The 13,840-nt window shown below is 29.8% G+C and overlaps 2 protein-coding genes across 2 annotated transcripts; both read right to left on the bottom strand.

Annotated features, from left to right (window-relative positions):
• Positions 1-7,625: 7,625 nt before the first annotated feature.
• On the bottom strand, positions 7,626-9,066 carry LOC117175558. Its single transcript, XM_033365267.1, has 3 exons — positions 8,973-9,066; positions 8,168-8,703; positions 7,626-7,979 (listed from the first exon to the last, which is right to left on the bottom strand). The coding sequence occupies exons 1-3, from the start codon at positions 9,064-9,066 to the stop codon at positions 7,626-7,628; spliced, it is 984 nt and encodes a 327-aa protein (XP_033221158.1).
• Positions 9,067-9,180: 114 nt separating this feature from the next.
• On the bottom strand, positions 9,181-10,185 carry LOC117175557 (zinc finger MYM-type protein 5-like). Its single transcript, XM_033365266.1, has one exon. It carries the CDS (start codon positions 10,183-10,185, stop codon positions 9,181-9,183), a length of 1,005 nt encoding a protein of 334 aa, XP_033221157.1.
• Positions 10,186-13,840: the final 3,655 nt, after the last annotated feature.

The raw sequence follows: 13,840 nt of genomic DNA, 5'->3' as shown, positions 1-13,840 counted from the left end.
TTTTTTACATTAAGCGCATGTGATACATTTTAAACTCATAAATTACCGACCGTCCCACGTCATTTTTTCCGCCAATTTAAAAACGGGGAAATTGAAATATCGTGCTAATTTTTTTAAAAAATGATAGTTGATATTATGGAGAAGGTCTGTTTGGTCAATTAAACTTGCTATATTATTGTTGAATATATATTTTTAATATTTACAATGTTCATCTCAAAGCCTTGTTTTTTAAATGATTAGATTATGGCAGCCGACCACATGGTATTGTCATTCACTAATTGCAAGTGTCTCCAGCATTTTAACTTAACCAAAAAAGAAGAAAATAGGAATGCAATACGTACATATTGTATAAAAATTAACAAAATACGATTTCCGATTTAAGTAAAATAATAAAAATCTAGTAAATCAGTGAGGTGACCAGATAGCAGAAGTGTTTGTCTCCTAGCGGAAAAAGCATGTGTGGAAATGGATGACAGCGCCAAGTTACAGAAGCTTAGTGGCCAGTCTCTAGAAACTGCGTCGGTAACGGGGAAATCGTTGAAAGACCACAGTAACATCTGAGATAACTATTGGAGACTAATTGAAATATTTATGTTGATAAGTTGTTCACAGTTGTTAAATTCAAATAGTAGAGTTGCATATGGTATTTTAAAATTGAAACAGATAAATTCATTACAAGGATGTTGCCCCGCTGGTTTGAAATGTTAGAAATGTTAGAAATAAATTTTAAAACGCAATGTCAGGCATTACAAAACCTGGTGGGATTGAAGGTAAGAATCAATTTGATTTTTAAAAAAAATTTGCTTGGTGTGGCTATAATATAATCCCGTTAATTTGTAGGTTGTCTGAAACTTTGGTTTCTTAATTTAATTTACTTTTTGAGATTTTCTCTTGTATTTTAAGGGCATGTGCTACTTTTTAAAATCATGAGTTACCGACCTTCCCATGTTATTTCTTCCGCCAATTTAAGAACGGGGAAATTGAAATATCGTGCTAATTTTTTTCAATGATAGGTAATATTATGGAGTAGGTCTGTCTGGTCAATTAAAGTTGCTATATTATTGATACATATTTATCAGTTTAATATTTATAATGTTCACTTCATAGCCTTGTATTTTAAATTATTTGATTGTGACAGCTAACCATATGGCATTTTCATTCACTAATTGCAAGTGCCTGGTGCATATTCACTTGATCAAAAAAGAAGAAATTAGAATTGCAATACGTATATATTGTATAAGAGTTACCAAAATATTATTTCCAATTGAAATAAAATAATTAAAATGCAGTAAAGAAGTATCGCTCTGAAAGTTTGGGAAATGAAAGAGGAGGTAATGAAGTCCATGTCTCTGCTTTGTTCCGGTGGAAATTTTGAGAAAATTGTTTTTTTAAGAAAATACCAGTGGAAGTTTTTTTTCCCAAACGTCCACACGGAATGTAATATCGTGTTAAAAATTTGGCACGATAAATAAAAGGCATGCAAGAATGTGTCTCTGGTCCTAAATAATTAGAATAGTGAAAAAAGTTTTTTTTTTTAATTACTATTTTGGAGAAATACCGACCGTGCTGTCGTCAAACCTTACAAGCAATTTTCAATGTTGTTAATGGGCTAGTTATGAGGTTTACATTTATCAAAGTGGGGCAAAACAGCAAAAATCGCTCACGAACATTATACAGGAATAATGCAAAAATTCCTGTTTGCACTTGAAATGCAAATAAACATATTTGGTCTGACATGCATATCATTCTGGTATCAGCTGTGTCAAAGCAGCACTAGCGCGGCGAGTAGACAACTTCGAACTTCTAGGGGTTTTTAGGTAAAACAGATTGCATGATTACCGCCAGAGAAAGTTAAAAGTCAAACTTCTGCTGTAAAACCTAAATGTGTCCGTCGATAATCATTATTTGCATAAATAAACTTTTTTCTTCCTCTAACTCTTTGCAAGGCCACAAAAGATCCTTTAATATTTATTAACATTTCCCGAAAAAACTTTCCGCGTTATTTAAACTTTTATTTTTCAATATGGTCTTAAAAGTTATAATTATTCCTTTTTGAGAGTTTACTCTGTACTTTGATTCATTTCGCTAAAAATTTCAATTTTCTACTTTACCACAGTATTTCCGATAAATTAAAATAAAATGACAAGCCCTGCCAAAAAATAGATTTGAAAAATTTGGTGGGAGTTTTCAAAATTTATAATTACTTTCTTCAGATTTTTCCCTGTATTTTGCATCCTTTGGATCAAAATTTCAATTTTCGGTTTTCCACTGTATTTCTTGAAAAATTAAACTAAATTATTAAGTCTTATGAATATGGTTAAAATATACTTTTTAGGAGTTTTCAAAAGTTATAATTACTTTTTGAGAGTTTTCCAAGTGTTTTCAGTCGTTAGGATGGAAATTTTAATTTTCTATTTTGCCACTGTACTTTCGTAAAATTAAACTAAAATGACAAGCCGTTCCCAAAAAAGGGGAAAAATAATAATATTTCTAGGGCGTTTCAAAAATTATAATTCCTTATTCGAAAATTTTTCCTGTATTTTGAATCGTTCGGATGGAAATTTAAATTTTCTATCTTTCCACTGTATTTTTCCTAAATTAACCTAAAATATCCAGCCCCCAAAAAATGGTTAAAATAAAATTATGTAGGACTTTTTAAAAGTTATAATTTATTTTTCGAGAATTTTTCCTGTATTTGGAATCGTTTGGTTCGAAGTTTAAATTTTTTATTTTCCTACTGTATTTTCGTAAAATTAAGCTAAAATAACAAAGCCTTCCAAAAAATGGAAAAAATAAATTTTTTCATGATTTCAAAAATTATAATTCCTTTTTTGAGATTTGTCGAAGTATTTAGAATCGTTTGGATCGAAATGTGAGTTTTCCACTGTATTTATGTAAAATTAAACTACATTGTCAAACTTGACCAAAAATGGACAAAATAAAATGTTGTAGGACATTTCATGGTTTATGATCGTTTACTGGATTTTGTATCGTTTAGATTGAAATTTGAATCTTCTATTTTTCCACTTTATTTTTGTAAAATTAAATTGAAATGACAAGCCCTACCGAAAAATGGAAAACAAAAAGAATTGTTTTTTAGCACTTTTCAAAAATTATAATTCCTTTTTTGAGAATTTTCCCTGTATTTTGAATCGTTTGGATCGATATTTGAATGTTCTATTTCTCCATCGTATTTTCGTAAAATTAAACTGAATTCTAAAGTATAATCAAAAAAATTTGCAATAAAATTATGTACAAATTTTTAAAAATAAAAATTCCTTTTTTAAGATTTCTCCATGTATATTGAATCGTTTGGATCGAAATTAGAATTTTCTATTTTTCCCCGGTATTTTTGTAAATTTAAATTAAATTTTTAAGTCCTAAAACAAATTGTAAAAATAAAGTTATTATTTAGGACTTTTCAAAAGTTATAATTCCTTTTAGACAATTTTACACGTTCTTTGAAACGCTTGGAATAAAATTTGAAATTTCCATTTTTCCACTGTGTTTTCATAAAATTAAACTTAATTCTCAAGTCCTATACAAAAATGTTAAAATAAAATTATTTAGGACTTTTCCTTTTTGAGATTTTTCCACCTATTTTGCATCTTTTGTATCCAAAATTTAAATGTTGTGTTTTTCCAGTGTATATTCGTGAAATTGAAATACATCGTCAAGCCCTACCATAAAGTAGAAAAAATATTTTTTTCTTAGTTTTTTTTTAAAATTATAATTCCCTTTTTGAGACTTTTGCCTGTATTTTTAATTGTTTCATGGAAATTTGAATTCTCTGATTTTCCACTGTATTTTCGCAAAATTAAACTAAATTATCAAGCCCAATAACAAAATTTTCAAATATAATTATTTAGGGCTTTTAAAAAATTATAATTCCTGTTTTGAGAATTTTTCATGCATACTGAATGGTTTGGATTAAAATTGAAATTTTCTATTTTTGCATTGTATCTTTGTAAATTGATACTAATTTGTCAAGTCCTAAACGAAATTGTTAAAATAAAATTTTTGAGGACTTTTTAAAAGTTATAATTCTTTTTGTGAGTTTTTACTGTATGTTGAATCGTTTGGATCAAAAATTTAAATTTTTAAATTTCCACGGTATTTTCTTAAAATTTAACTAAATCGTGAAGTTCCCAAAAAACTATTAAAATAAAATTAATATTCAGGACTTTTCAAAAGTTATCATTCCTTTTTAAGATTTTTTTATGCATTTGGAACGTTTGGATTAAGATTTGAAATTTATATTTTTCCACGGTCTTTTCGTAAAATTATACTTAATGGCCAAGTCCTCTAATAAATTATAAGAATAAGATTATTTAGTACTTTTAAAAAGTTATAATTTATTTTTGACATATTTCAAAGTATTTTGAATCGTTTGGATCCAACATTTAAATGTTCTTCTTTCCAATTTATTTTCGTAAAATTAAACTACATTGGCAAGCCATACAAAAAAAGGAAAAATAAAATTTTGTATGAGTTTTAAAAAATTAGAATTCCCTTTTAAAGATTTTACAAGTATTTTCAAGCGTTTGTATCGAAATTTAAAATTTCCATTTTTCCACTGTATTTTCGTAAAATTACACTAAAATTACAAGCCATACAAAAAAATGGATGAAATAACATTTTTTGGAGTTTCCAAGAGTTATCATTCCGTTTTGAAAATTTTCCCTGCATTTTGATTAATTTCGATCGAAATTTGAATTTTTTATTTTTCCACAGTATTTTCGATAAATGAAACTATAATGACAAGCCCTTCTAAGAAATGGATAAAATCAAATCTCGTAGGACTTTTCATGATTTATGATTTTCTCCTGTATTGTAAATCATTTAAATCGAAATTTGAATGTTATATTTTTTAATCTAAATTTTTGTAAGATTAAAGTAGTTTGTCGAATCCTACACAAAATTGTTAAAATAAAATTTTCGAGGACTTTTAAAAAGTTATAAAAGTCGTTTGGATTGAAATTAGAATTTTCTATTTTTTACTGTATTTTCGTAAAATGAAACTAAATTATCAAGCCCCACCAAAAAATAGAAAAAAATTTTTTTTTCGTTTTTTTTTTTTAAATGATAATTCCTTTTTAGAGACACTTCCCCTGTATTTTCAAACGTTCAGATCGAAAATTAAATTTTCTATTTTCCACCGTATTTTCCTAAAAGTAAATTAAATTGTCAAGTCTAGTACAAAATTTTTCAAATAAAATTATTTAGGCCTTTTTAAAAATCATAATTCCGATTTGGAGATTTTTTCATGTAATATATCATCGATATTTTTCCCCTGTATTTTGAGTCGCTTGAATCAAAATTTGAATATTATATTTTTCCAATGTATTTTCGTAAAATTACACTTAATTGTCAAGTTCTATAAACAAATTGTTAAAAAAAAATTGTTTAAGACTTTTAAAAATTAAAATTCATTTTTGCGATTTTTTCCTCTATTTTGAGAAATTTGGATTGAAATTTTAATTTTTAATTTTTCCACGGGATTTTCGTAAGGTTTATCGAAATGCTTAAGTCCTATGAACATCACTAAAAAAAGCTTTTTCCCAAAATGTATCCTTTCGCCACGAAATCAAAATTTAAGATTGCAATACCACAGTCTGACAGATTTTTTTCTTTGTTAAATATTCTAGAAAAATGTTTTGTTTTCATTAAATGATAATATCAAGAAACTTCAATGTTATAAGGTTAAGAAACCTATTCATATACTTTAAAATTTCTTCTATATTTTATCTGAAACTTTATTAAACAATAACAAAAATTATTTTATTAGAAAAAGCGCTTTCGAAAAAAACCTGTTTAGCATAATATATGTGTTTGATTTGTAAATAATAACGAAATAACGAAATGCTAAAGAATTCCTTTCAACAGCATGTACATTTTTTTAAATCCCTTAAAATTATTAGAAACCTTGGAAATACACTGTAAATGTTTAATTCCCTTGAAAATTCCTGATTATTTTTTTAAATATTGCAAAATACTTCCAAGGCTTTGAAATCCATTCAAGCTTTTGAAATAAATAAAAATTTTTTGGGAATTGTTTAAAATTTCTTTAAGTAGTGAAATCCTTCGATATCTTTTAAAATCCCTTGAAAGTTTTTAAAACTATTGAAAATGCCTAGGAGCCTTTTACAATATCCTCAAGTATTTGAAATAGTTTGAAATTTCATTAAATGACTGTAATCAATAACAAATTTCTTTGTAAAACTTTAAAATAATATAAAATATTAAAAATCCTACAGAATTGTTTAAAACTTTTCGAAGATTTTAAAAATATCATGGGATTTGAAATAATTATTGGATGACTCTATTCATTGACCCTCCGGATTAATTAAATAATTAGTTAAAAAATGCAAGGTAATTCCTGTAAACAGTATAGAAATACTTACAAATCTTTTAATATATCTCAAAACCTTATAGGTCCTGTAAAATCGTTCCATATCTTCCGAAATTCTAGAAAATGCATACTAAAATATTTCAAAGGTTTGAAATCCCTTTAAATTATCAAAATGATTTAATAATTCCTTGGCATCTATTAAAATTCCAGAAAATATTTTCAATTAAAAGCTTTTGAAAAAGCCTAAGGTGTTTTAAATATAGTAAAAAATCCTTTAAATCCCTTTAAATTATTGAAATTTATCGAAAATTTCTTCCAATCTTTAAAAATACCTAGAAATATTTTGAAAGAATTCAAAATAATTCAGAAATAGGTATAGACTTGAACTAAAATATTTATTGAAAGAAAAATGTATACTGTAATCTTTTTATTTTTAAAAGTGACTAAGGAAGTGATTTGAGAAAAAAGTTACCAGCAGTGCCTGTATGGCAGCCCTGATTATTTTTACAGTTTCTTTTTACAGAAATACCCAGATACAGCGATGATTGATTTCTATCTTTCTCTCATCACGTGTTTCTTTTCAAATGGACGAGTTATTTTGACAACAGCAGGGCTGAAGCTAACCAATTTGCCGCCTTGTGAAAGCTGGACACTATGCCGCTCCATAATAATAATAATAATAATAAATTAAAAAAAAATTAAATTAAATTTTTTAATTTTATAATCAACTCATCAAGCACTTGTCCTACTCCGCGGCTAATGTAGAAAATACCGGGGTAAATTTTGAAACTTTTGAAAATTTTGAGAACGCAGCTATGTTCATAAATTATAGTTTTACACTTGAAGTATTCTTCTTTTAAGAAAAAAAATCTTCTTTCGAGTATATAACAAATGAGCTGTAACAAAATAGAGCCCGCTATTTTTCGGTGAAGCTTAATCAAACACATAATAATAAATTAATTTTAGTTGCACGAAATATCATATTAGGGATACTGCATACATCAGATCACTTAACAGATGCATACATCAGATCACTTAACTACACAGCCCCCTGTAGAAATATTTGCCGAAAAAATTCTAATTTAAACCAAAAATGCTTTAGCCTGAGGTTCTTCTTTTTTTAATAATTAATAGTATTCGTTCGACAGCACAGAATCCGCCAAATGACGATCGGCGAAAATTTTAGCGCAATTTTGTGTATATAAAACATACCTGGTAAAAAGATGATTTTTCGAAGTCAAAGTCATCTGCGTCAAGCTCAATTTTAATAGAATTACACTTTCCGAGCTTTGATTGCAGCAAACTCAGGTACGAGTTCTTTGTAGTCCAAATTTTCACCAAGTTTGTGCTCAATCGAAATAATTGCTAAGTCCACTAAACGCATTTTGCTGCTCGTACATCTTAAGTAGGTTTTAATTAATTTTAATTTTGAAAAACTGCGTTCGCTACTAGCCACGGTGATCGGAAGAGTAAGTAGTATTCTGAGGGCAATCGCAACGTTGGGATAGCAGTCGATCCCAATTTCAACCACGTGTTGTAACACATTCAACGGTGTCAGTGATACTGTTTCATCAATTGAATGTGATAAAACTTGTAGTTCGTCTGAGAGTTGTTGAGCGGCAATATCCTTTAGATCTCGGTGAGTTAAAAAAGTTTCAATTTTGTGCAATTATCCAGTAAAACAGTTAGTGGCATATGTTTCAACGCACTTATGTCGTACAGAAAAGAGAAGTGTGAATTGTGAGCTTGTAATTGATCAAATCACTCTTTTATGGAAGATATTGTCACATCCAGTGTTTGAAAAAAGAAACCTACTTTGAGTCTTGTTTTAGGATCCTGTACTGCTTGATCTTCTGACTCATAATCAAATTGTCTTTTCTGCCGCCGTGGTCGAACGTTTTGAGCACTTTTGAAATACGAATCAACGCCTAGTATTTCTGCAAGTTTTTTAGCATTAGTTATAGTACTTGCAAACCCGTCGTCACTTCTATAAGATTCCAAGTACTTTAAAACTCCTTTTAGTTCATTGATAGCACTTGATAAATTGGTAACAACGCTTTGAAGCAATTTGCTCGCAACATTTATGTGATTCAAAATATTATGCCATGTTATTAGACAGCACAGAAATTTAAAATCAGAAATAGCTGACGCCAAGCACTCAGCTTCATGTCTGACCATTGCATCAAAAGATTCATTGCTTGAAATATCCAGTAAGGCAACATATATCTCACCTATTTGGTGTCTTATTGGACGAATCGCATCAATTCGACTTTCCCACTTTCTCGTACTCAAGGGTTTCACTGTTAAAGAAGGTATATACTTTTTTAAAACATCCCACCTCAAAGATGATGCTGAAAAAAACACATATATTTTTTGAATAACTGCAAAGTATGAGACCGCTTCCCTCGATGACTTTGCCGCATCGTTAACTACCAAGTTAAGTAAATGACAACTACATGGGACGAAAAATGCAAGAGTAATTATTTCACTGATGCGTTGCTGAATTCCAGCATGCTTTCCTTTCATATTCGAGCCGTTGTCGTATCCTTGTCCCCTTAAATTATCAATAGTCAAGCCATTTTTTTCAGTTCATCTAGGATGACTTCAGTAAACGCTGCACCTGTAGAGCCAGTTACTGGTACATACCCAAGAAAATATTCTCCAACTTCCACAGGACTTTTTGTAATATTCACGCAACGTATTATAATAGTCATTTGCTCTATGTGGCTGACATCTGAAGTACAATCAATAATAATACAATAATATTTGGCATTTTTTACAATATTCAATATTGTCTGCTTGATTTTATTCGCCAGTAAATGTATAATTTAATTTTGAATATCTTTGCCGTGATAATGCTGTTGCGTGCGACCATCTTTAATTCTTAAAAGGTGCTCAGATATAACAGTATCAAACTTTGAAATTAGCTTAACTAGTTTAAAAAAATTTCCATGTTTGTGAACATATAATTTGTCCGATGTTCCTCTATATGCTAAACTTTGTTGTGCCAAAAAATGTATGATTGCTAGAAGCCGCTCGAACACATTTTGCCAATGTCGCGCTTTATCATCCAACATGCGTTGATGATTAGCATCGATTGTCTTGTTTGTCCTCACTCTCAATGCTAATTCAGTCCACTGTTTATGGGCAATTAAATGTGCCTGGCTCTTTTCGTGTGAGCTGAGTCTTTCACCGATATGATTCCAATCATTGCAATCACCCGAAGTTAAAGCGCTTTGAATGGTGGTAAAAAGTTTACAACAAAAGCAAAACACCGCATCTGCGCTTTTTGAGTAAATGAGCCATGATCTTAAAATTATTTCCCCATTGTACATACGCCTCTGATAATATGATTCATTAAAACGACGTCCGAATTCATCTTTCGGAAACTTTCCTTCCGCATTGTCTTTTTCCCGTATATGTATAGGTCCTTTTTTGACTAGAAGTAACCTTATATCATCGTTTATTTCAAGTGGCCACTTTAAAGGGTCTCGAGAAATCTCCGTACTGGTAGAATTCAAATCCAGATTCAAAATTGCAACCGTTTCCTCTTCCTCTGTTATCTCGACTTTTGTTACTATTAAAGCTGCGTCGCTATCTAATGATCCATCATGCAACCCGCTTTCAAAATATTTGTCTTGACAAGTTGAAGTCGATGGCAATGAAATTTTTTCATTAGTACTAACTCTATCACTAGTATCAACAGTAACATTACTTGTTTTTAAATACTTTTCAAAAGAACCACTTTCTCTTTCTAATTTCGCCTCTTTTTCCGCTCTTCTTTTTCGATACTCGGCACCGGAAAGCCACACTTTTAACATTGAGCACGGCATCGAGTCTAAATACTTGGAAATGTCATTTGGAAAAATATTTGACTAATAAGCATTATTCTATTAAACTTAAACTTTTACAGGAATTTATCAAATATTAAACTTTGGTGAAATTCCATTTTTCTCTTTAACAGAAATGTATCATTTACCTTTCAGCAGTTCAAAAAGATGTTCAAATCTTATAATAACTATTTCACGTGTGACAGGGCGACATTCTGCCGCCCCTAAAATTTTGCCGCCCTGTGCAGAAACACAGTTTGCACAGTCGGTCGCGCCGTCCCTGGACAACAGTTAGACGAAGATTGACGAAGACCATCAAAGAAATCTCGAGTAACACCGAGCGCTGCCGGTTGCTGTCGACTTCGACTCGGAACCCAGTTATCGCGATTTACGATCGGAATTCGCAGTGTTTACATTCTTTCATTGTCGAAATTTATGTTTCGTTTCGTGTAATCGTTTTTTTTTCACGTGTTCGTAAATATATTAAATATCGACATTCGTGAGAAATAGTTTTTCGTGACAGTGCGATGAAAAGGTGCTTGAAATATATTGAAATACGTGAGTCGTGCACCTAAATATGGATTACTATCCGAATCAAGGGTGGAGGTTCGTCTTCGGCATTGGGAAGCATCGGATCCAGAGGTGTTTTTACTTTTTCGATGTGACTCTCAGTTTTTTTATATTAATTACACAACTCTGAAATTCATATCTGTGGCAAACTTCAACGTCGTAAAAAATTTTGTTTGTAATCTAATAATTTTGGAATAAAAATGTAAGTTTCTAACTAAAAACACTCACATAATCCGAAATTGTTTCAGCCTGTAACTTTTTTTTTACCATCATTGGAATTAATTCTATGAGCCTCATCAATAATATATTTACCATCTTCAAAATTTCTATAATTTTCTTTCACAATTATGGCTTTGAATGCGCTATTCTAAAACAATTTAAATTGAGGCCATAAAATTACATTTTCTTTCTAAATTATTTTTAGATTAAGTCTTGTAGGTTTTAAATTTTAAATTTGAAAATATTGTGGTTTAAAATTCAAGTAATTATTCAAAATAACAAGACCATTCCGCTATTAAATATTTCAAAATGTCAAATTAAAAGCTTTGATAGTTTTGAATTTGATATTTTTTTTATGTAAATCTAAAGCAATTTCGAACTCTAAAGTTTATAGTTGTACAATTTAAAAAAATGGAATCATATTACAGAAATCTTGTTGCGTATACTTTGCTTTAATTTTTTATTTATTATATTTTTAAATTTTCCGGTTTTTAGTTAAAGGCTTAAAAAATACATAATTACAAATTAGAAAATATTTAATTGGAAAATTTCACATATAAATAATAATGCTAAAGGAAGATTTTAAATTAAAAAATTTATTATTCGATTTAAAATGAAAAAGATTAAAATAAACTATGTAAATGAAATTCATAAATTAGTTAATAAATCATTGATTGCATAATTTTGAAAGGTTACAATTTTAGGGTTCTGAATTTACATGTTGATTAAATGTTTGAAAGTATAATTAGAAATTTAAATATAATTAGTTTTGTTAATGATTAAAATTTATTTTGAATACAAAAAAACTGTTAACGCTTTGATTCCAAAAACGTTTCAAATTCACAGTTTTTCGTGATTATAAATTTGTTTAGTTTTAAGTGAAGTTCGCCTTTGTTCAAGCTTCAAGGGTCTCTGTTTCTCGTGTTAAAGCACTAGTTTGGAAGTTTTTCTAGTATAATGCCATTCATTTTTTGATTTATACAAATTTGTCGAATCAGCTTTGATGTTAAACTATGAGAAAATAAAATAAATAATTATCATTTAGAATAGTGTTTTTAAATAATTAGTTGAATTGTTATTTTTCCAATTGTTATATCATTCATTTTACAATACGTAATTAAAAAAAAAAACCTCCAGTTTTTGCCAAATATCCACGTTTTGAGACGACCTGAATCCAATAACAGGTTTTTACGAATGTGTCTGTCCGTCCGTGAATGGTTTTTTTGTTAGCACGATAAATTTTGAAAGAATTGACTGATTGGATTTTCTTTTTGTAAATTCTTTTAGTATCGTAAAATAAAGGTCAAGTTCGTTAGACAGCCATTTTGGATAAAAATTCAAAAAGTTAGTATATTTTGAATATTATTGGGACCTTTGTTTGAAAATTAAAAAAAATTTCTTTACGGATATTCATAGTATTCGAAAAAAAACATACAATTGATCCTGATGACTTTTTTTTGATGAAAGTAAAATTTACTGGAGTTATAGCATATACAAAATTCCAAAAACACATTAAAATGAACATTTTAAGCAAAATAGCGCACGATATGAAAAAGAGTCAAGAAAAGAAAAATGTTTGTTTTTCAATGTCCTGCAAGATTATTGTAACAACTTTTTGATTTTTCTTGAAAAATTGATAATTCATATTTTGACACCATAAAAAAATAATGGAAAACCAAAATTATTTCATTCGGCTATTTAAAAGTATTTTATAATTAGGTTTTCGATTTTTTTAATAAATAAAGAGACATGATGAGAAAAATGTCCATTTGTTCTATTTGACGTTCCCGGTGCTCGCAAATGACAGAAAAATGGTTGAAATCGCTTTAGTTGCATGCATTAAGATAAGTTAAGGATGTTCCAATTTTAGAAAATTTACCAAAAAAATTTTATAAACAAATTTTTTTTACGATTTCCCATAAATATACGATTTTTCAAGTTATATTGCAAGAAATTTGAGTGGAATCAATATTATATAAAAAAAATTCTCTCATGATTTGTAACGTTGTGGCCACCCACACGTTATAGATCCCACTCTAGATCACTTTCACAATTAAATAACATTACCAAGTGAATCCATGGCTGGTACGAACTCCAATTAGAATTAAGTATTGCATTGATTTGAACGTTGTTGTAGGTAATTGTGTGGAAGAATGAAAGAAATTATAAATTTTATCTGTTGGTGTTTGATTTATGTGGATTTAACCACCGCTGTATGAAATATAAAGTACCTATATTGTACTTGTATTGTATCGCCTGTGGACGAGAGTGAGTAATGTCCTGCCTTCGGCTGTCGAATATGGTTCTTCTCATTTTCGGAAATCCGGCAGGGATTAATACTGCCATCTTACTTTAACTAAGGTAAACACTTGGCACTACACCTACCCACACCACGTTTCACTCCACGCAATGAGTCTCCACCACTACGGACTTCGAACACGTAGCGGGGAAGATAGAACGGAATTGACTGTCAAAATTCAGTTGCCGCCATCTTGGCCCGCTAGCGCTACACTCACCGGAATCGGTCAAGTCCTTTCCGCCAGTTGCAATATCTTCTGATAGTGCTGAGGTCAGCACATGCTGGGCGAACACGAGGAAAAACGAGCGAAGAGGGGAGAAAAAGGCGGTAGAACTGCAAGATCATTAGTCTCGTGTCGGCCATCGCAGCGAAATCCATTTGCAAAGAAATTCTACATACGCAGCCTTTTGTAATCTTAAGGAGGAGAACTTCTTTTCTGTAGCCAAGGTAGACGTTGTCAATTTCGTCCTCCAGTTGAGTATTTAAAGAAATATTTAAGTTCAGTTTGAGTGTGGTGAATTAGGTTCGGAAATCGGTTCAGACTCAGGCAGAAGCCATTTCGAGTCGTGA

Source organism: Belonocnema kinseyi, chromosome 6 (assembly GCF_010883055.1).
Source record: "Belonocnema kinseyi isolate 2016_QV_RU_SX_M_011 chromosome 6, B_treatae_v1, whole genome shotgun sequence".
Taxonomy (NCBI): Eukaryota; Metazoa; Arthropoda; class Insecta; order Hymenoptera; family Cynipidae; genus Belonocnema; species Belonocnema kinseyi.
The sequence above is the reverse complement of the archived record's forward strand: the minus strand, read 5'-3'. Positions and strand labels throughout refer to the sequence as shown.